Source organism: Salarias fasciatus, chromosome 4 (assembly GCF_902148845.1).
Source record: "Salarias fasciatus chromosome 4, fSalaFa1.1, whole genome shotgun sequence".
Lineage (NCBI taxonomy): Eukaryota > Metazoa > Chordata > Actinopteri > Blenniiformes > Blenniidae > Salarias > Salarias fasciatus.
The window spans coordinates 9,367,550-9,390,812 of NC_043748.1; the positions used below are offsets into that span (position 1 = coordinate 9,367,550).

General features: G+C 47.5%; 1 protein-coding gene across 4 annotated transcripts in view; it reads right to left on the reverse strand.

Annotated features, from left to right (window-relative positions):
* Positions 1-23,263, reverse strand: part of fam83ga (family with sequence similarity 83 member Ga) — a 38,539-nt gene that overhangs the window by 11,401 nt on the left and 3,875 nt on the right. Inside the window, exons 3-5 of one of the 4 annotated variants that reach the window (XR_003931358.1) lie at positions 11,910-12,034; positions 8,202-11,418; positions 5,712-6,519 (exon numbers count right to left, since the gene is read on the reverse strand). Coding sequence is in view for 3 of the 4 variants with exons in the window: in XM_030089974.1 (XP_029945834.1) it covers positions 5,965-6,519; positions 8,202-11,418; positions 11,910-12,034 (3,897 nt within the window). In the remaining variant the exon portion in view is untranslated. Of the gene's footprint in view, positions 1-5,463; positions 6,520-8,201; positions 11,419-11,909; positions 12,035-23,263 lie in introns of those variants that run through there. The other 3 variants (XM_030089975.1, XM_030089974.1, XM_030089976.1) reach the window with 3 other exon arrangements.

The following is a 23,263-nucleotide window of genomic DNA, read 5'->3' on the forward strand; positions in this document are numbered from 1 at the left end:
TGGCACGTCCGGCTCTTTATAAAGTCTCTCCCTCTGCCTACATCTTTAATTTTGTTTCCTCCTCGACTTCTGTTTTTTTCTTAACCTTCTCTGACAGGATTAATTATCTGCCGCTCTGACAATCCGCTGCATGCCAGAGGAGGGAGTGGAGCCAGAAAACGATGCGTGCAGATGGGTGTGTGTGTGTGTGTGTGTGTGTGTGTGTGTGTGTGTGTGTGTGTGTGTGTGTGTGTGTGTGTGACCTTTATCTTTTTTTTTTTTTCTTTAACAAGGACCCTCCTTGATGCTCTGCCTCAACAGATCCAAAGCCGTGGTGCTCTGACTGCCTGTCTGTCTCCTGTTGTCTTGTTGTTGCAGGAACTGAAGCATTGTGTCGAGCAGACAAAGACAAAAATTAGAGACTTTAGAAGCTTTTTCACGTTGAGTTTTTTTTTCAAGCAGGAGTTCAAACAGACCTTTTCAATGCATTACAATAAGTAATGGTAATTAAAACAGATTAAATATTTTGAAGCGTAACTTTTAAATCGTAGATGTGAACGGTGGATGTATTAGAAGAAATGGATTCTGTTGCCAGTTTATCCAAAACGTTGATTGGAGACGCACTTTTAGCGGTTCTTCATAGCTCTACTATAGGTATTATAAATAGTTTATTAGCTCTTTATGGTTACTCCATTGGCTCGTTATATTACGATCTCTTTTTAGGAAGTTTAAAGAAACTGTATAGGCCCTCTATAGGCCCTTTATCAGAATTATTTTCTTGTAATATTTTTCAATTTCAACCCTTATCACACTGCTGAGATGTCATTTATAATATATTTTTTTAAACTTTATTCTTCCTAATCCATTTATTTGACAGTAAATATTAATTTGGTCGAATTCCCTATTTTGTCTCTTTCACTTTTCTTTGTTTTTCATTGGACTTTAAAACATGAATTTAAATTGATTGGTGCTTTGCAATGAAAGACAAGAAGAAATTATTAATTTTCTAGTTTACTTTTTGGGAAAAAAGGGAAGATGAGGGTGCTGAATGCAAAGCTGGCTCAAATGTGACAGATATTTTCAAGTTAGGATGATTATTAGTTCAGACTTACTTGATTTAGGCAAAAAGAAATGTGAAATATAACATTTGGGAAGCCTTCCTGGTTTTATGTTTTGTTATAGAGGGATATGACTGTTAATATTGTTTTTCAATAAAACATAATATTCTATGATTGAACAGGTAAACTTTCAAGTCATAAGGCATTAAATTTGAGTAAATTTCAGTATCTTGAGGTCAGGTTAGATGATCGGCCATGTGACTGATTGATTGATTTCCTGCCCCCCGTAAGCCAGATCATTTACAACAAAGACATCTGCTTTCAAAATGTGCCGACTGGGTCTTGAGCAATGTTCCACATGATAAGCTGCTTTCATTTCTTTTTTCTCTTTTTCAAACATGGAATTAAGGTCTTGCGTTGTCAATCCAACACATCAAAGCCGACAATGCTGTCGTGACTCATTTACTAGATTCAGCTGGAATCAAACTCCTTGTGTACAGTGTGGATAAACCCAAAACTATTCAGCGAGTCTTTTCGATCTTGTTAAATCGAATTCCATTTCTTCTTCGGAATGGCAATAAAACAAAACACGATACGACATTTAAGCCCGACAACGAAAGCTGGCACCAAACTCTGCCCTTCTGAGCTCTTGAATCAGGTCCAAGCACCTGATTACCCGCTGAAATATGCAACACACCCTTCTTACCTGCGGATTCAGACACATAATTCACCTGGGAGAGGTGCAGTGCCGTCAGGTGACTCCTCTTCTGTGTTCCTTTAGAAGGACCTATGGCTTTGTCACCATCAGATCCGGCGCTTCATGCTCTCTGTGAACTTGTTGGATTTTATCAGGTGACATAATAAACTGCATTTGTACCGTCAACTTCTCTCTCAGGGTGGTTCGAGCTCGCCACCACAAGATGGGAGAAAACGAAGCTGATGAAACTGGTGTGTAACTGGAAGGGTGCAGCTTCATATATTAGTGTCGTTACTTTAGCGTGATTGTAATTATGAGCTGGTGTCCTATTTCTGAGCAGGAGGGGATGACCCAGTTTGTCTCCTTTCTAAAAACTTTGGATGCAACCGTGAGACGACTAGATGTGAATGCACAGCAAACGGGATGAGAAAGTCTTTGTATTCAAAGTTCATCCAGACTGGTTACTGCACCACGACTGTGAACACAGCTCAGTCTCTGTCCTGCATCTGTTCTGATACATGAGTCCACTCTGCTTTGTTGAATGTCTGGTTTCACCTGTTTGAAGATTAAACAAGCCGACTTGATGGCAAGATGATTGACGAAGCATTGATGGCACTCTCGTTCCTGTCTGGGGTTTCCCCTTCGTTTGTTTTCATGCATCTTAATACTCAAACATGTTATCACAGCTCTCGTCCTGTCTGCTCCCTTACCTGTAGATGTTAGCTAACATATCATAAATGAACAAAGCACAGCCCTGCAGCTCGTCACATGGCGATCACGGAGAGACAGAGGATCTCACACACTTATGTTCACATGTTGGAGCTGTGGGAGGAAACGGAAGCCCTCCCCTCACTGGCAGAACATGCAAGCTCCACACAAAAAGTTCTGGACAAGAACTGAAACCATGATTTTCCCACATGACAGTCATAAAAGTCATCTTCCAATAGTCACGCTAAAATTCACATTAATATTTTTCCCCCTTGTTTCAGAAAATTGTCCACATCAGATCATTGGCTCAATCTATTTCTAAATATGTCCTGTAGGTTCTACACCAGGATTAGGTGATTACTGTATGGCCTGCTGGTGTGTTGAATGAATGAAAGTCCAAGTATTTATTTCAAATGAAGCAGTCTGCTCCTTTATTAGCAGTCAAAACTTGCAATTTCCATTAAACTAATTTTTCCTCGTAAATCCGTACTCTTCGTGCTCCAGCAGTCTGAGAACTGTTACTCCTTCCAGGTGGAAAACCAAACCCAATGAAGAAAAGTTTCCCAAAATATACATAGTTCAACTTGTGACACCCAATACACCGCTCGCTATAAATAAATAAATGTACATTCTGCTCCAGCAGAACGAAAAGATGTACAGTAAATAAAACTTGTTTCTACATGGGACTGTGTTAAAAAATGTACAGAGTCTAACTTAAACTTACCATGAAAAGTTGAGTCACTGAACACTTTCAGTGTTGTCCACAGGTGTTACAATTAACAGAAATCTATTGAGAGGTTCTTAAAGATTTGAGAATTCCCAGAAAATCAATTTCAGATCAGTTAAGTGCTCTTCAACAGATGTGTTTTCATGTGCTTTCATACTTTCCCATTGAATGAGACATTGTTCACAAATCCATTTACCTGTTGTTACTGATCGTCATTGTGCCATCATCAGCTGATACTTTTTTCTAGCTACAATATCTGTATTTTTCCTCTTTAGTCGCACGGCCGATGCTTCAGGACTAAAATAAAGTGATAATATGTGTCATATAAACAAATCTGAAATGACACTTGTGTGACTTTAATCAGGTCCAAACAGGCTAACGGGACACTTCATTACCCAGAGGACCCAGTCGATGGGAAACGGCACTAATTAAAAAATGACTCACGTCAAGTGTCACAAACTGTCGACATCAGAGGATGTTTTGACTGCACACCTCCTTTTCCCTGATCACACAGACATAAACCCGTCACATATCTGTGCATCCTGTCCTTATGTTCGTGTGTGTGTGTGTGTGTGTGTGTGTGTGTCTTTTAAGTGGCAGTTGAAGACCCCAAAGGCACACACAGCAGAGACGCAAAGTATGGCTGAGTCATTGGTTTGTGCGTGTGTGTGTGTGTGTGTGTGAGTGTAGAAAGCTCACTGTGTCATCTTGTCAGCGCTGCGACCTCTGAGGCTGAATGGAAGCTTGGCATTATCATTTACGATGAGCTTGAAGGCCTCAGCTGAATGGATGATGTTACAATGAGCTGCACGCGTGTGTGTTTGTTTTTGTGTGTGTGTGTGTGTTTGCCTTGTAACCAAGTCTCTCATCTCCATATAAACGACCTGTGGGAGAGTAGTGGGTTGCTATTTAAATTCTGTGTGCATGTGTGTGTGTGAGAGAGATCGTGCACAGTGTGCTATTTCAGTATTGTGCTCTCATGCAGTCCAGTCATCTACAAAAACAGAGCATCCTCATCAGACTCTCCTCGTGTGTGTGTGTGTGTGTGTGTGTGTGTGTGTGTGTGAGTGTGTGTAGCTGCTAAGAAGATTAGAATTTATATGAGTAGAGAGGTAATGAAGCCTCGCATTGTTTTTTCCTCTCAGCACTGTACAGGATGCTCGTGAGTGGAAAACACTCGCATAACTCACTTTTCTGGTGTATTTTTTTTTCTCCTTTTAAGTTTCCGCGTATCTGATTGAGGTAAATACCATCCAGGATTCTGAGGCAAGATTCTGTGGCTACAAACACGAAAACATCAATCAGTAAACACTGAGCTTCACAGGCTGTGGAAACGATATATGCTGAGAGTGTTTATTAAGTTAGGAAAAGTTGAAGCAGCATTTCAGAGGTGTTTACCCAAACTGTTCTTGCATTTATACGTTGTAAGTTTTCCTCAGATGCTTCTGTGTCGTTTGTATAATTGGTTTTAGAGGTGTTAAAGTCTTGTAGGTTTTGTTGTGCTCACACATCTTTTCCGCTCCCGTCACTTCTGATAAGAAGGAGAATTTTTTTTGTCTGCCTCTTTCCTTCAATTTGTGTTTCGATTGCTGCTCCTTTCTCCGCCTCACCTGCTGCCCTGTGGCCAATCTAGTCTCAATCTGGATGCGAAGACCGACTGTTAAATCATGTTTCACCACAAACAGTCCTGAGTGTATTCATTTCAGCTGCAATTCACACATTCTTTTCCTACAGGACACTGGCATCCTTTGTAAATGTGACAAATATTTTGTTTAAATGTGCCGCTAATGACTTTATGTTTAAGAAAAACGCAGGATCTAAGTGAGAGCACGTAACTGCTGAAAGAACAGCGACTACCAAAAGCTGTATTTCAAAGCAAGATCCTGACAATGCAGAGGCTGGATTTACACATGGCAATTCAGTCACCATATGCATCAAATACAGGTTTTTGGATCATGGGAGGAAATCCATACACACAGGGGCAACATGCAAATTTAGAAGAGCCACTGAAATGATTCTGCACTTGAAAGAGACATTTACACAATAGATGGTTCTATTGATGATCGTAATGTCACTTCCTGAGATTTTGACAGTTTTCTGATATTACTGGTTTTGATTTGCAGATGTGCACATTTTTGTGGATGGTAAAAATAGAAAGTAAAATTCAAAAATCTGAATCTTTCCGAATGTGGATGGGATTTGGTGTGAAAAAATGAATAAAACAACAGCCCGACTTCACTAAAAAACATGCAATATCAAAAAGAAGAATCTGTTAGATGTATAATTTAATTTTATTTTATCATAAAGCTTTTTTTTAAAGTACAGTTACATAAGAGAAAACATTCAGAATGTAGGTGAAACATACACATGGAAAAGAACTAACTGTCAGCAATGAGAGCAAATACTGATCTGTCTGCTAACAGTAAAGTGACATTTTTAAAAATAAAAACTATCACACAGCATGTGAGTGCAGTGTCTGTACATTTCCACAAAAAAAAAAACGAACAACCAATTCCTTTCATGCACAGTTCTTTTTTAAAACCCAGATATTCCAACAAAACCTCATCACAGATTAATGATCCCGTTGTCATGTTCACACTGCAACACCCCTGAGTGAATAAAATACCCGACAAGAAAGTAGAAACGCACGTCAGCAGAGTAAACACTGAGGTAAGCTTTAGCTCCGTATAAAAATATTAACTCTAATCAGTACGACAGTTCAGAGAGGAACCCCGCATCCAGGAGTTTCTCTTACCTGACACGTTACAGTAACATGCAAGCGGACGACGGCGTCACTAACTGGTGCTCTTTCGTGGCTCTGCAGGAGATCTGGAGCCGCCGCTCTTGGCCTGCGCCGGTGCCTTGTTCGTTCTCATCCCCCTCAGGTTGTACAGCTTGCTGAAAGAGAAGCCGAAAGGACCCTTCCCCTCGTCCTGTCCAGGAGCGTCGGCTGCAGACGCCACCTGGCTCTGGGTGTGAGGCAGCGGCTGGGACTGCAGGTTGGCTTGCGTGTGCAGAAAGGATTGTGGTTTCTGGTGGGACGTTTGGCTCTGCGTTGGTCCGGCTCTTGTCCTTCCCTGCGCTGCCGGAGGCTGCCGGGAGGCACCGCCTTGCTGCTGGTTCTGGGAGACCTGCTTCTGCCCAGCTGGGACCGCCGCTGCTGCTGCTGCTGCTGGAGGTGGCGGTCTGGTCGGTACTTTACGAAACTCCAAAACTTCAAGCACCTTGCTTTCTGTCTGGTTCAGTGGACGGTTGACCCAAGGGCGAGCGACCAATTGGTTTCCTGAGGGAGGCCGGGGAGGTCTGGGCGGTCGGGAGGAGGGAGACGCCACGTCATGCTGCTGAGCCCTCTGAAAAACAAGAAACATTTGACTTTAGTGAATTTAATTGAACAGAGCTCAGATCTTTTTGCCTATTAGTGTGATAAAAACCTATTTACAATGCTGGGTAAAATTTAAACTTTCACAAATTCACTATAAAATGATATGAAATCTTTCTCCTAAATGGAAACATTTTTTGTTTTGGCTGTCGTTTATTTTCTCTTTTGTTAATATTATATGACAGAACAAAATTAAAGCATGCGAGCAACACCCCGCTGACCTGAACAGACAATCATTCGGATGAAAGGCAATGGGCTCAACACGATCCAACGGTGAAAGGGAGACTTAAACACCAATAGAAGCGAAACTATCAATCTTTTACGCGGTCATTAATACTGCATCAGTGTGAATGCACGTGGCACTTGATTAAAAGGATGCCACTTTCATTTACACAGTCTCCTTGCTCAATAATGAACGAGCGTCGTGTTTCAACTCGGTGGCGCTCGCCTCCCAACCTGCACACACTTCACACACACGCAGAGAGACAGTCCACATGGCTACAGTAAAATATTGAGGTAGTTTGGATGATTACGTTATGCTGGATATACAATAAATATACTTATAATATACTCAAATGAATCAGACTTGTTGCTTTTGTTCATTTTTATGATTGTGATGACTGATAGTTTGTCTAACACCGTCTATACAACAGTTCACACTCCCACCTACAGGAAGATTAGAGTCACCTGTAGGTGTGAGGGAGGAAAGTACCCAGAATAAATAACAAAAGAAAGGTACTAACCCAGGGTCAAACCAAAGTCTTCTCAATTATGAGAGATGTAAGTGTGAGACATTAGTCAAGGTAATTTCAGTGGAAAATCAAACACGTCTTATGCTACATCGGTTACTTCAGTTTGAACTTAGCTCTGAGATACATGGAGCTGTGGGTTACTATTCATAATGATGCTGCTATATTTTCAGAAGAATGATAGTTTTACTCAGATTTAAATGCAAAGGGGTGTTTAAGAATGTCCTTCCTTTTGATATTTGGTCCAGAAAAATGAACGTTGTTATCATCGCTGTTTAAAGACTCCGATAGAATCATTTTAACAGCCTTACAGGTTCATTAGCTGGCACACTGTGCAACATGGGTCTCGTCTACCTGTGTAAGACAGTACGTTTGACTGCATGATGTTACTCAACATGAATCAGAGACGACAACCACAACAACATGCTTCAGTGAGAATAATAATGTTATCCTGTATGTCATCTGTGGATAACACAAGTGCCTTCAGGTGATGAATAAATTTAGGGAATCAAGAATAAAGCAGTTGCTCTAGTAGCAACATGTACAAAGAACAACTTTGGGATAGAAGTAGAAGGAAATTGAGGATATAATCCAGTATTTTATCTCTGGAATCTGCTAAATCTACCCAGTACAGTGAAATGGTGGTGACAGAATTTCTGACTCTGTCAGAATGACAACTTCTATCTGCAAATCTCTGTCACTGCACAACATAAGCTCACAGATTTTAAGTCATGACTGTGAGTTTTCCATTGGGAATAGTTAGAATTGCATTGTGTAGACATGTTTACTTAGGGTTAGAGGACAAACTATGGACTTCATTTTTGTCTTTTAGATTTACTATTTTGTTATTGGGTTAATTGTTTAGAATTAACAGATGGAAAACCTGCTGCCTTGCTGTTCATACCTTCTGTTCCTCAGTCTCTCTGCTCGACTGGGGCTTCTCTCTTCTCTCTACAGCACTGGACCTGAGTCCCTCCTGGTTCGATACCTTCTCCCTTCCTGTGGGCACTTTGGCTGGTCTCTCTGCCTGAGAGGGAACCCGCACTGGTTTAGGGTCACCAATGGAAAGTCGTGTCCGGCCTGCTCCTTCAGTGGTCGATTCTCCCGGAGCCACTCGTCTACCTGTGGCTGATTGGTTGATAGTCCCTCTTTTCTTTGGACTATGGGCGTCTTTAGCTGTTTCTGCTGTTTCTGTGGAATTTCTATCTTTGCTAAGCTGGTCCGCCATGCTGTCAGCCTCGTCACCATGTCTCCCGTCAGTCTCCTGGGACTCCCGCTCTGTCTTCCTAACCACACTCGCTTTCCTCACCTTTTCTTCCTTTCCTCTCTCATTGTCTTCATCCTCTGTCTGCCTCCTCTTCGCTCTCATATCAATCACAGAGGAAGCAGAGCCTCTATCAGGCTCGGCAAACGTCTGCGTTTCACTCCAAAAACTACCCCTGCCTGTCGTGCCTAACGCAGCAGAAACAGAGCTGTGATTCTGGTTTGTAGAACTGCTGCTGGAAAACATGTGTTCAAAAACGGGTTCGTGGAAAGGAGAGTCACTACATTCGTAATACTCTTCAGAGGTGGTGGACAGGTTCGAATCATCCCTTGATGAGACATATCCGTCACTAACGTCAGATGTGGGCGTTCGAAAACCTGGCGTGTGCGATCGCAGGTCTGGCATGGGCGTTGAATCAGGTGGAGCTACGTGTGGAGATAATCTATCTGGAGTAGGAGTTCGTACCGGAGACAGGATTGGCCGCGAATCTCGGTCAGGGGATTGTGCGTTCAGCCCCGGCGAGCCTGTGTCAGTCGGCTGTAATCGCAGGGTTTTATCTGGGGCTTGTACATTTCCCTGCGCTTTGGAAATCAATTCTTGAAAGTTGCTTTGTGTGTCTTGTGGCGATGTCTCCTGACTGTGCGCTGGTGTGAATACTGCTTGTTTCCCTTGCTCAATGAGTGTATCTGCGGGGAATTTGAGTGGACTCCTGCCAGCACTGTCTTTAGAATGGTATGGGCTCTGTGAGAGAGAAACAGGAGAGTGTATAAGGTCTTTTGAAGAGGCAGCATGATCAAATATGCCTATATCCTGAGGAGTCAACCTATTATATGATATTTTCTGAGGGTCATTCTGTCTCACAAGGTATGTTTTAGACTTTGTGCCATTTTTTTCTTTCACATTTGGCATTTGATCAAATTCAAGGATTGATAGATTCTTTTCTGGGATGTTTGTGTTTTCCTGTCCTGCAGATACAGAGTCCCTCTTTAAGGTTATCTTGTTATCTGTCGATATTAAAGTCTTGGCATTAACTTTGTTAGATACAGCTTGATGAAAATTCGCACTGGCAATCGCATTTGATGAATCAGTAATCAAAATATTTGTCTGGGTTTGCAGTTTGTTTCCAGTAAATGAGGGTGATCTTACTTTGCCGTCAAGTCGTCCATCTGCTTCTTTAATCTTTGTTTCTTTGGACGTCAGACTCTCTCTGGGGTGTGCAGTTTCTTTGGTAGTTCTTGAGTGCTCGCTGTGTGTTTGTGTGCCTGCTTTACCGTCAGGCCCTTTCAGTGGAGATGACGGGACTGCAGTTTGTACAGGGGGCTCGTTGTGGATCACTTGTGGCTCTGAGCTTGTCTCAGGCTTCTTGACCAGGCACGCCTGGCTATCGCTGCTGTCGTCACCGGCAAGAAGCTGGACAGTTTGAGGTTTGGGGACGGGAAGCGGTGAGGTCAAAGAAGAGGATGTAGAGGATGAGCGGGAAGGGTTTTGTGCTGCTGAAAACTGGGTACCAAGGGGAACGGAGGCTCTATTATTGAGAACAGAAGCACCGGCAGTTGTGTTTGAGTGCATCGTAGTGATGGAAGTCGGATTATTTTGTGGAACGGAGGGGGAATTTACAGCTGCGGAGGAGATGGAAACACTTTCTGGTTTCATCCGAGCAGCCTGTGTGTGTGAATCTGTAAGCGATGCCACAGTGTTTTGCGTTGTTTCTACTTTTGTTATTGAGTTTGAGCTGGAGGAAGCAGGTAGTTGAGGGGTTTGCGTGCTGTTTGACTCCAGGGTATGTGGCCGGTACACAGCAACACCTTCTGTGTTTAAACTAGACACAGCGTCGGCTTCCTTGGTGGCGTCTGATCTTCGGAGCGAGTTTGACTTTAGGCTGTTTCTGGAGAGAGTTTCTGCTAACTGGGAAGAGGTCCCCTTGCTAGGAATGGGTGTTTTGCTGCCTGATCTGAGGCTCATATAAGGTGTCTCACTGCCAGAGACTCTGTTAGCGGCTGTGTTTGTTCCATACAGTTTGTTGTCAGTGTTGAGGGCCTTAATGGTGTCTTTGCCTAAGTCCTGAAACTTTGGCACAGAAGCAGGAAGAATCTGTTCTGGTGCTTTTTCTTTACTCTTGGGATAATTCTCACTGACGTGTGCTGGCAGCACTTTGTCTGCTGTAAACTCTTTAGCTTTAGTTTTGTTTATTTCCAACGCTGCAGTTATGCGTTCGTTCAGCGCAGGCTGGGGTTTATTCATCTCCTCGGCTGTAACAGTCAGCTGTCTTGGTTTGCAGACCTCTGGTAATGCTTCGGCTGGCTTGCTAAAGGGAGAGCTAAACCGGATAGCCTGGCTGGTTTCAAACATCTCTGAGCGCTGCAGATGGACCTGAGCCGGTTTGTTGGCATCCCGGATGTTAATGAACCCTATTACATCGCTGGGGGGGTCAGGCTCCGGCCAGGTGGGCAGGTACGGGATCAAGTATGCTTTTTCTAGATTGACTAGTCCAGGATGAAGGGGAAGAGCGTCCTCTTCACTAGCCTTCACACGCCTCTTTTTCTTGGGGTTCTCCGGCGTTTCGGGCTCTTTGGGGCTCTCGTGGCCAACGGAGGTGGTGGGGCTGGGGTTGGAGGCAGCAACCAGGGCATATTTTGGATTGTACATTTTTCTTGCGACGGCAGCAGAAGGGAGCACCACGGTGACCGGCTGCGGTAGAACTTCCGGCTCGGGCTCAGGCTCCATGACAACCTGTCGGAGGTCGACAGAGCTAGAGTTGGCGTAGAGGTAGCGAAACAGCCGATCGAAGCCTTCCACGGCCTGGCCTGTGGTCACGGTGATGAGGTTTCTATCCAGCCGAGAGGACATCCAGGTGAAACTGCACAAAACAAGCACAACGTGAGGCTGCTTCATCTGCCCAAAGACTTTATAAAACAAACAACAAAAACACTTAATCCAGGTTAAAAGTTAGCAGAAATGACTGGCAGGAAAGAATTTACTTTTAATTTAAAAAATGCAATTTCTAATTTTAATTCAGACGTGTAAAGTGCTGCGTTCGTACTTGAACAAACCAAATCTGAAGCACTAAATCAACTGTAAGTCAGGTTACTTCAACAGGTCATATATCATCAGGAGCCTCCCTTCATGTGCATGTTAGTCTTGTACACAGGCTACACTTATAACTCGTTGGTCTGGTATGCTGGGAAATGAGACAGGTGTGCTGACACAAACCTCCTCATGTCAAAAGACAGGAACAAATGCAGGTGTGGGCCACACAGAGGTAATGTTTTTGTTTTTTTCCTCCAATTACAGCTTCTCCGTTAATCTCTTTTTTCTTACACAAATACCAGATTTATGCTGTGCACTGACCTGTACGACCCAGACACAGCTTTGTCTCCATCCACGAACATGAACCGGTGTCCCATTCGCCCTCTGACCTTGGTGCAGGACCGAGTGTGGAACTCTGCTCCTTCTGTGCAGCGTACACGGAGATGCTGAAACACATAAAGAGCTCCTATTTAAATATCAACCATGAAACAGTACAGTGCATTTAATAAGAGCCTAACTATCATGTCAATCTCTGTCTTGACTTGATTTGAGGGATGCATTCGTCACTGAAGGCATTCTTAAACTGTCTTGACCAACATTGTTGGCTTTTGTTGTAACTTGCCCATGTTACTCACGCCTGCCTCCATTACAAAACATGTTTACTGCACAACACTCCTGCAGTGCAACACACTCATAATATAATCTGACACAGCACGGATCAGTTCTTAAAGAAATCAGGAATAGCTTTGGTAATTTACATATCAAAGACTTGTATTTCAAGAGCATCAGCAAAATAAGACCTAGTTTATTTCCACATGTCCCTGCAGGATCACAGGGCTTCTTTATGCTTATTGTGGTCAAAAAACTTTAATGTTCCTAAAAGCTGTAGCTATTTGTTGACACTGATCAAAAGAATAGTTATTGATGAGTTTCACCATGTGTTTTATGCTGATTGATGCAATACCACTGATACATGTGGATACTGGACTGTCTGCATCAGGCCACCACAGTAATTCATCAATACTACGAGTGATCGTCTCATTATTAAACAAAACAGCAAAAGATCATGCAGTTTATGATGATTTCATTCATCATCTGTTTTATCAACAGAACTTTGTAATTAATGTAATACAGAAAAAAGTCAAAAGAGAATTGTCTATGAGGGCGAGATTCAGATTGTATTGACATTAACAAATTGTATTAAAACATAAGTACAAAGTCTTTTTTTTTCCCTGATTACCTCTTGAAAAGGTAACCTTGGTAATAAACACATTGTAATATGCATAAGACCCTCTTTTGCTCTTTTTCCCAATGACTGTAACGACAGTGTGTGTGATGATTTTTCAGTTTTGTTGGAGGAGTAAAGAAATTTTACTGTTATCCACCACAAAAAAAAAAGAAAGAAACTACAAACCTCTGCAGACTTACATTCAAAGAAAGTATTAAAAGCACAAGTTTCTATTTCTGGGACTGACATGTCTAAAGTGGAGTGGACAGTGCATGTACAGTATGAATTAAAACATAATGACTGAATAAATCTGAATAAATACCTGAAAAGCAAAATTATAAAACGGGCTATGGTGCTAACATCATGATAACTACTGATATCACATCTTGTAATTCTAACTGAATGTTAGGAGGTTTCAGATAAGAGATCATACATTTGAGAAAAGCTGAACTGAAGACTCCTTCAAATTTCAAGCAAGCAAACTCCCCAAAAAGCCCTGAACTCAAACCTGCAGTGTTACTGCAGTGAGGCAAGAGTGCTTAACACTACATAGAGAACCGTACAAATATTTATGTTTTCATAATAATTCCCCATTCATTTCCTGAAGAGCTATTTATGGCGATACATCTTTGTGCTGCTTAATTTTTTGAAAAATATTACTTCTGTAAAGACTTTAACCTGCAATATCTTTAATCCAAAACTCTAGAGCAGCTGTTCAACCCTGTATTGTCAGTTTTGGTACATTTTTTTGATACAAAAATCTTCTGCACGTTTACATCATAGCAATGAACTCAGATACAAAAAAATTCATACAAAACCCTTTTTCTGCATTTATTGTCAACGATCTCCGTGACACCTTCTAAGTTGTGAGCTTTGACTAAAACCATCTCATTCATCGAGGTTCTGTCTGGCTTTTAGCATGTCTGCGCTCTTCGGTGTGTGCCAGATCGACGAGAGAGGCCAGGTGCTGAGCAGGGAGCCAGCCAAAACATTATATAACGTCTCATCAAGATGCGGCAGATTATTCCTGGCCTGGCTTGTTTCACAGCAGAAGCACTTGTTTGCCTCCTTCCTGAGGTCACGCCCAACGTTATCCTTCCCGCAGTGAATTCCTTTGCTGAACAGATCACACAGCAAATCAGTAAAGCTGTAATTGAGTCTGTGTGTTAAGCTCTCACTTGAGGATAACGAGGAATTAAGTTGTCAAGAGACATAAAACCACAAAAAAAGAAAGCAAAACTTGGACGGCGAGTACAGTAGAGCTAATGATTTGTTCAAGTGTCTGAATCTGCCAGACCATTGAGCCGCTGTTAAATACTTGTAAACCTTCCAGAGACCTTCTTGGACAACAGATGAATAAGAGGAATCTGGCACCTTTTTGCAGACAGAAGAGCCAGATTTTTCTCACTCATCTGTCAGTGGAGGAGCTCCTCTTCCCGCCGTGTGCATCCAGCCCTCCTCCCACCGCGTCTCCTCGCTTACAGCTTGCAAGAAAAACTGTCACACCTGTGCTCTGCTTCCCCTGCCAGTCACATTCACATTCACCAACAACATATCAGCCTCCCAACCGTCTTGTTACTCATGGATATTGTAATTGTTGCACATCTGTTACCTGAACCACATTTTTTCAGGGATAATCTTCTTCTGTAAGCTCATGCCAATGCATACAAGAAGATTAGTTTAGGGAATATATATTCTGCCAATGTAAAGATTCAGCACCGAAGGTTTCTCTGCAGTAAACCAAACCAGCAGGAAGTGAAACCTGACAGACATTTAGAACACGGCTAAAGACGGATAATAAAAACGAAAACTGTATCTCGGCTGGCAAACACACACCTCACCATATGCAAATAAAACAATGGATCCATTTCCACCTTGTGGCTGCGCCACACGGTCACATACAAGTAGAAAAGCCAGGCGGTGACAATTAATGAGATTCACTCCAACTAGAAGTGTCGCTGGGTGCAAACGGCATTGTGGGTGAAGAACAATAGGAGCTCTCTCAGGTGTATAACTGATGCTGTTAAAACTGGAATGTTTATGTGACACGCTTCAATGGAGAACGCTGCGGCACTTCCTGCACAGAGACAGAATGTTCCATCAAATATCTGCCTGATGTAAATGTAGGTCTCCTCTTTGCAGATGTTTTACTGTGATCAGAGTAGAATTTGGATTTAAAGTAAAATGAAGTCAATCATAAATCGAACGCAGCCCATTTTATGAAGAGTGAAAAGTAAGGGACCAGCTACACATGTACACACACACTCACACTCCATAGCAACAATAAAATATCTTGTTTTTAATGAAGGCAAATGTGTTGTGGATTAAAATGAAAAAAAAAAACCCCAAACATATTTAAATAAAACATTTCCATTTACTGATCCTTCTTGATGCCGTACAAATGTGTGTTTATGCTTATGAAGCACAAACTGTCGAACTGAGACTGTGGCTTTCCTCATTGTTTTGCTTGCTATTCAGATCCGGATGGTCCTAAAAGTCTGTCAAGCTGTTGCAGCTTTTGCGCTTCATTTTGGTTCCTCCAAGGCACACATTGGCAGGGTTATGTGTGTTTGTTTATCTATGGCTCAGTTTGGGCATATCTGCAGGATTGGTATCTGTTCAAATCAATATGCAGAATAAAGTGCAAAGATTTTAGGCAGTTTCCTTGTCTAGATTATTATCCATCAGACAGAGCCTTGGGGGAAACCTCTGGTAGGCGGGAAATTACTTCTGCGGCGTGACAGAGATCATACTTGTATTCAGTGGGTCTTAAAGCAGATGGTTTGGCCTCCATCGAGTCATTTCTGTATCATCAGAACAATCTAATCACAAAAAACAATGAAACAACCCAAACTACGTTTTTGCACAGTACTGTACAGTACATGTTTATGTGGAAGTATATGAGTGTGTGTGTATATACACTAATATGCAGGCAGCATGTGCTTGATTTGCATGATTTTCTTTTCATCCCTTGCAAGTCACAAAAAAACTGCTTTCTGTAACTACTCTGCCAGTCCGACACCCAAACAAGCCCTCAACAGTAAACACCCTTCTCAGTACGATCTGACTGTCACATTACAAGCTGCTGAATTATAAATAAACTCTCACTGAATCAATCAACACCTCTGACTTCAGCCAACCTGTTTGTAATCTAACTGCTGTGATCTTCTGCTGGAAATGAGGTGAGTTCTATTTCATCCCTACTGACCGCCAGAGGCGGTGCTTAAGCACTGGAATGTTCCCTTCGCGCATGCGTAGTTCGAGTATGTATACCAACAAAGTCACTCGTGACCCCTGGGTGACCCAGGAACTGCTTAAGTTCAGGGCTACACCCACCACTCGCCTCCTTTTTTCTTCTCGCGTCTGTTCGTGTACACCTGACGGGACAAGCCTGTACGGCGTTGTGATGCACCGTCGCTGGGAGCCTTGTGACCTTCGAGGTCGGAGCTGCTTTGTGCCCTCCAAAGGCTGTGACGTGTTGCGGTCCCGTTCATCTGGTTCGGTGGCGCTGCGCGTCGCCTGTGGTGAGAGATTCATTCATACCTCCGAAGGACGGTAAGGTTGCTGAATCTACTATTCCTCATGGTGAGTGCGTGGGGGAGCGGCTGCTCCCCCCCGGGCTTGTTTACATGACGGCCAGCGGCCGTTGCGGCGTGGTCGGTGGTACTTGGGGCGCAGGGACGCTGCTCGCGTTCCTCGCCCGGCTTCAGGAAGCGATTGGCTGGTGTGATGCTGTGCTTCTGACTGTTGTGGAGCCGCATTGGGCCCCCCCGCCGTGCGGGGCTCGCTGAGACCACTGGCTCGGCTTCTGATTGCGCCGATGAGCGTGGCGCTGCAGCGTGCTGGGTGCTCCCGCCCCCGCCGCCGCGGAGCACGGCGCTAGCTCGGCTAGGCGGCTAGTCAGTGAGGTATGTTGTGTGTCGGGGGATCAGCCTCCTCTTCCACCTGCCGCTGCGTTCTTCTGATTGTTACATATCAGCTGCTCAGGCAGGTGATGCCGCTGCTACCAGGCGGGTGGGTCCCGCCGTTCCCGCGGCCGCTGCGGTGGCCTCAGTGATAGCATGCGGCTGCTGGTGCGTGTCTGTGTCACGTGCACCCCCGCTCCGACGGGGGACGCCTCTGCTAGCAGGCTTAGGGAGCCGCCGCGCTCCTTCTCCGCTGGTAGCATTCTCTGGCGTCTATATTGTAGTGTGCAGGCAGGGGTGTGTCTCTATTATTTGAGGCCTGCATGCCCCCGCCCCCGCCGGACCGTGGGCATACATGCTACTAGGATGGGGCTGTGCACGTGACACCCCCTCCCCCCCACACACTAGCCTGCTGTGATTCTACACTAGCCTGCTGTGTTTCTACACACGTACATGTCTTGGTGCGTTATGCTGGTTGCGGTGTTCTGCTGTTGCGGCGCCTGTGCTGGTTGCGGTGTTTCCGCTGTTGCGGCGCCTGTGCTGGTTGCGGTGGTTTCCGCTGTTGCGGCGCCTGTGCTGGTTGCGGTGTTTCCGCTGTTGCGGCGCTTCCGCTGGTTGCGGTGTTTCCGCTGTTGCGGCGCCTACGCAACGCCGGGTTACGGCGTTTCCACCAGGTTGCGGTGTTTCCGCAACGCCAGGTTACGGCGTTTCCACCAGGTTGCGGTGTTTCCACAACGCCAGGTTACGGCGTTTCCACCTGGTTGCGGTGTCTCCGCCAGTTGCAGCGCCTCCGCTGGTGCGGTGTTAGGCTATTGCACTGTCTGCACTCTTTGTGCAGTGGACCGCTCCGTGTTCTGCGCGAGCGGCGGTATAGCCTTCTGTTCTTGGAATGCTAAGTAGCGGACGTTGCTGGGCAGCCGGCGTCCAGCCTGCCGCCCTGTCCTTTTTCCCGCACCTGTTGCTCGGTGTGTGGAGCCGCTCCCGCGGGAGCAGCGGGGCGATTGTTTCCCCCCCCGCACCCACTTGGTTTGCCGTGCAGGCTGCGTATCAGCCCCTTCCCTCGGCTTACCGCACCACCGTCCCGGGCACCTGATACTCTGACTAATGGCACCACTGCGGAGCAGTGAGGAGCAGGTGTCCCTGGTCGACTGTTTTTTTCCATTGTGGTGCTGCCCGGCTGCTAGCTTGACACTCTGCGTTTGCCGTGCAGGCGGCGTATGCCCCCTTCCCTCGGCTTATCGCGCTAGCATCTCCTACTCCGGGCGCCCGGTCCTCCGACGGGCTCAGCTGCAGTTGCTGTGCAGGTGGCGTATGCCCCCTTCCCTCAGCTTCTGCGCTGCTATAATTCTGACCGGCTGCCTGCGCGGCAGTGCGGTCAGGCAGGAGGGGAGAGAGCAGTCGCCTGGTGGCCGCTCTCTCTGCTGGTCATGGATGGTGTCTGGTTTGGTTGTGCGGGCGGCGTGCGCCCGCTTCCCTCCACCTCCATGGACAGGATATGATATGAGGTGGGAGAGCTGCGTGCTTGACGACGGACGGCTCTCACCACGATGTTGCCTGGGGAGCCCCCCCTACAGGCGGATGATGGCCACGACCACTGTTCCAGTTGTCTTGGTCCTGTTCACCTCACGGAGGCGCTGTTGTACGACCTGTGCATGGCCAGTGGCTACATGCCCTGGGCGCAGCGGGCCGGCTGCCTGGCGCTGGTCTCTTCTGCTGCTGGGGGTGCCCCCCGCCCTCCCCCCTTCTGAGGGCCGGGGGATGTACTCTGGGTAATGTGCCTGGCGCGGCTGCGGCTGGCCTGGAGCATATGCCAGATGTGGGGCCGGCTATAGCGTCCCTCAGCTGATCTTGCTACCATTGTGCTGGCCTATTGCACGCACCCGCCCTGGCTGTCGGGTGGCGCGGTGGCAGACGGTGGAAGGAGCTGTCGAGCTTCCCTTCCTGGATGGCCTGGTCTTCTGCGTTGCTTCGCTGACGGCATACACCCCCTTCACTATTGGTGGTGGGTGTGCAATACACGCCCCGCTGCTGTTGGGTGGTGCCACTTTGGAGGCTTTGAATGAGGGAGCTGCTGGGCAGCCGTTCCCTCTCCTCGACGTGGCTTTAGCTGGGATCCTGGCCGGTGGTTAGCGTTTGCTGTGCAGGCGGCGTGGGCTGCCTTCCTTCAGCTTACTGCATCGTTGTTGTCCTACTGCCTTCTGGGTGCTGTTTGCACAGCCCCCCACCTCGCCCCTGGCGGTGGACCTAGGGGCAGCTGATGGAGGGGGGCTGCCGGGGGCAGCCGTCCCTCTCCAGGGTGTGTTTCTGCCAGCTTGCTTCCCGGTGATTGGGGTTGACTGTGCAGGTGACACACTCCTCCTCCCTCTGCTTCTGGTATGCTGCTGTTTCTTCTGGCCTGGTACCGCTCCGACAGCACAGCAACAGTGGTGCCGCTGTGCAGGTGTCCCCTCTCCCATGTACGGCCTCAGCTGGCTTTCCGGGGCTTGATCACGCGGCGTCCGCTGTGCGGGCGGCGTCCGCCCCTCCCCCAGCATGTCACACTGCCGTTGTATCGACTTGTTGCGTGCACCCACCATTGCCGGCGGGTGGCACCGCGGGGCAGGCAGACGGTGCAGGCGGCCGCTGAGAACTCCACCTGGGTTAGCTCTCTGAGCTGCTGGCCCGGTGATTTGTGCGGCGCCCCCACTCTGGTGGGTGGCGCTACTGTGGGGGCTGATGGAGGAGGGGGCTGCTGAGCAGCTGGTCCCCCTCCTGGACGGAGCTCTGTTTGTGCGCGCCTCGCTTGGCTTGTCGGCATGATCTTTGCTGATTGCGGTAGGACTACCGTTGGCTGGCTCTCAGTTATGGGTCGCATGTGCTGCTTCCCCTGCTGTAGGACCCCGCGGTGGCAGTCGCCACGCGGTGAGTGTTGGTTGGGCGCTGCCAGTGGAAGCACTGTTGTGTTCTTCCGGCTTAGGGGTGCCTGCTTTGGAGCAGGGCACCTCTGGCGAGGGGGCGGGAGTGAGGGGCCACTGCCGTGCCACTGTTCCCTCCCCTGAGCGTAGGGCGGCTACCCCTTGTTGGCCTTGCCGTCGTGCACTGGCTGTGTAGGCGGCATATGCCCCCTTCTTCAGCGTATTGCACTAACCTTATCTCCTGACCCTCTGACCGACACTGTGGGGGTCGGGTCGGCTGTATCCGCCCCTGCCTCATTCCCAGCAGGTGCTGTCTTGTGAGACAGAGGGGAGTGGGGGCCGCCATGTGGCCGCTCCCTCTCCCGGATGTGGCTCCGCTGCTTTGCTGACGCGGTGATGTTGTATCGGCTGTGCGGGTGGCGTGCGCTTCCTTCCTGCAGCTTATCGCCCTGGCCCCGTCTTGTCCTACCGAGCCGCGCTCCTGGTGTCGGCCTGGAGCCTCTAGCAGGTGATGGCTGTGCGTCGCCTTTTCCTAGGCTTGTACGGACCCTGCTTGTGGTGTTACATGGCCAGCTTAGGGCGGTGGCCGCGGTGCCCGCCGGGGGGTCCATTCCCCTACTGGGCCTAGCGTCAGCCAGGCTTCGTTGGCGGGCCCGTCTGGTATGGCAGGCCTCCCAGTGGCGTTGTGGCCGGTTGGCGTCCTGTCTGGCCGGCCTGCAGGTCATGTGCCTGCAGGGGCCTCAACGCGCTGACGGACTCCCTCTCCTGTTGGGATCCTACACCAGGGGGGTGGTGCCTCCATGGGGGATATGTGCACTGGGGGTTGCTTAGGAGGTGGCCACTTTCCTCCTAACCCCACGAGAGCCGCTGGCCTCTGGGCCACGAGGCGCTCGTGCACTCTTGGCCGCAAGCCCTTCGGTGGACGTTCCCGCCGGCCCCTCTTCTTGGTTGACGCCCATCAGGGTGCTTCAGAGGGGCTCATACGCACACAGTGCTGCTGGTGGCCCCCTGCTGGCCGGCACGGGCTTGGTTTCCTCTGCTCCCCTGGTTGTTCTGCGGCAGCCCATGGCGCCTTCTCAGCAGGAGGGTTCTGCTGTCTCGGCGCGGTGGCCGGGTGGGGCACCCCCGTCCTCGCCGTCTCTGTCTTGCGCCTGGCGACTGAGGGGCCCGACTCGCTGCTCAGCAGCTGTTTGAAGCCTGTTGGGCGAGCCGCCTCGGATGCTAGGGCGCCCTCTACTGGCGGCTGTCTGTTAGTGGTGGAGGTTGGTTGCACGGTGGTGCAACAGCCATGGGGGCAACCCGGTGCCCTGCCCAGTCCCCGCGGTCCTGGACTTCGGCAGTCTTTGGACGTAGCCCAGTCCCCGTTCACCCTGGGGGTGTATGTGGTGGCGGGCCAGCCCGCCATGCATGGTTGCAGGCGGCGCGATTGGGGACCACACTCTGGTGTGGGCTTTACGCAGGGGGGCTCTGAGGCTTACCCCCCCTGGGGGCCACGGGCACCCACCTCGGATCTACGTCTGGTGCTGGAGAGCTTGTCTGCCTCCCTTTGCACCTCTGGCAGCAGCAGGGCTGCAGTATGTGTTGCGTAGGACGACGTTATGCTGGCCGTTACCACGGCGTAGCGTGTGGCTGCGCGCTCTGTCTATTCGCCCGGCATGCCTCCGGTGGCGCCCGGATGGAGCGGGTGGCGCGCCGGCCAGGGCTCTTGTGTCCAGTCGGCGCTCTGAGAGGCTACATGGATGCTGTGGCAGATGTGCGGACATCTGACCAGTTTGTTGCCCACTACGGTGGCCCGAGTCGGGGCTCTGCTCTTTCCAGGCAGTGCCTGTCCCGCTGGGTTGTGGACGCCATTTGCCGTTCTATCGGGCCGCTGGGCGGCCTCTGTCCAAGGGTGTGCATTGCCACTCCACCAGGGCGGTGTCCACGCCAGGGGTCGCCCTGATGGGGGTGCTCCTGGGCGGGCTATGGGCTTTCGCCGTTGGGACGATGCCTGACACCTTTTCCAGGTCCTCCAGGTTGGCTATTGTGCCTCCGCATCCACTGCGGTTGGTATTGGGCCCTGCAGAGACTTTTCAGTCTCTGGGATTCCTCGTGACCAAGTTGGCATACGTCATTCCAGTGCTTAAGCACCGCCTCTGGCGGTCAGTAGGGATGAAATAGAACGAAAGTTACGTATGTAACTACGGTTCTATGAATCCCGGATGACCGCCAGAGCACTCTGTCACTCGGAATCCTCGTGGTTACGCGAGAAGATTCCGTAGGAGGCGAGTGGTGGGTGTAGCCCTGAACTTAAGCAGTTCCTGGGTCACCCAGGGGTCACGAGTGACTTTGTTGGTATACATACTCGAACTACGCATGCGCGAAGGGAACATTCCAGTGCTTAAGCACCGCCTCTGGCGGTCATCCGGGATTCATAGAACCGTAGTTACATACGTAACTTTCGTTTCTTCCCATCCGATCTATAGACTTATATCTTTACGCTTACTTTTTTTTTTCAACCGAGCAATCAGAATATAAGTTTTGTCAAATTCAGATGTATTTGCTGTTACCTTGTTATGTTTGATAATTTGTTTTATCAACACCTAAAACTTAATGCTGAACTTGTTGGGGCTTACAACTCCTTCACATCACGTTATGGCAAACTCCAACAAGCGAACGGTTTCCAGTAGATTGTTGTTGTTTACTCAGGGCCCAATGCAGGCAAACCGCTCATCTGAATACTGCTGTTTGCATGTGATATCAATCATGATATCATTCTTTATTAACCACCTACAAAACAAATACAAAGCGTCTTAGTAATTCAGGCGTTACAAGTTTTTTAAAAAATGTAGATGTAAGTGATGTGACTTGGGAAAAACCTAAACAAGGAACCTCTTGAAAACGGTCTGCTTTATTCACCAATTGCCCCCTGGGTTCATCATAAACTGTTCTTGGGAAATGAGTGCACCTCACCAGAGATGTTGGTCTTGGCCGACTTCAGTCCAAACAGTAATCTCTGGTTTGGCAGCTTTAATCAAACCGTTTATCCCCTGAGAACTAATTTTACTAGCAGTTGTGATTTATCTCCTTTTTTCATGTCTTGACATGTTTAAAAAACTGCTTTATGTCTGTTTCACAGCATGTCTTTTTTTCCGGTAAGCAATGATCATGTGTTCTATCAGGTGATATAGACTTATCACCTTTTTACTCCTCACACTATAAAGCATATAAAATCAAATCTGTGAACAGAAGATACCGAACACACAGTATGAGAGGGTGTGTATCCATGTGTGGGAGAGAGATAGAGAGACAAGGAAACAATTATCATACTCTTTTGTTTTGCAACAAAAAACAAGTCTCTTTTGACTTCAACGTATTGTTTCCCTGACAAGACAATCTGTGATTTTTTCCACAGTATTAGTTTAAAAATGCATTTTGAGGTTAGAATTCGTTTTTGGCAAACATAGTTTTAATGTATGTCAACCTCCAGCGATGGTTCAAAGATTAATAACCAGTAATAAAGAAGGATTTACCCCCCCATGCCATATTTATTTTAGTTTAGCCGCCTCATGCAGCACAAATTCACCTTGACTGAGCCCAACCATTGGAATGGTAGTTTATTAATCTACAAATAATAACAGCTTCACATGTTTTCTTTGTTTAATTGTG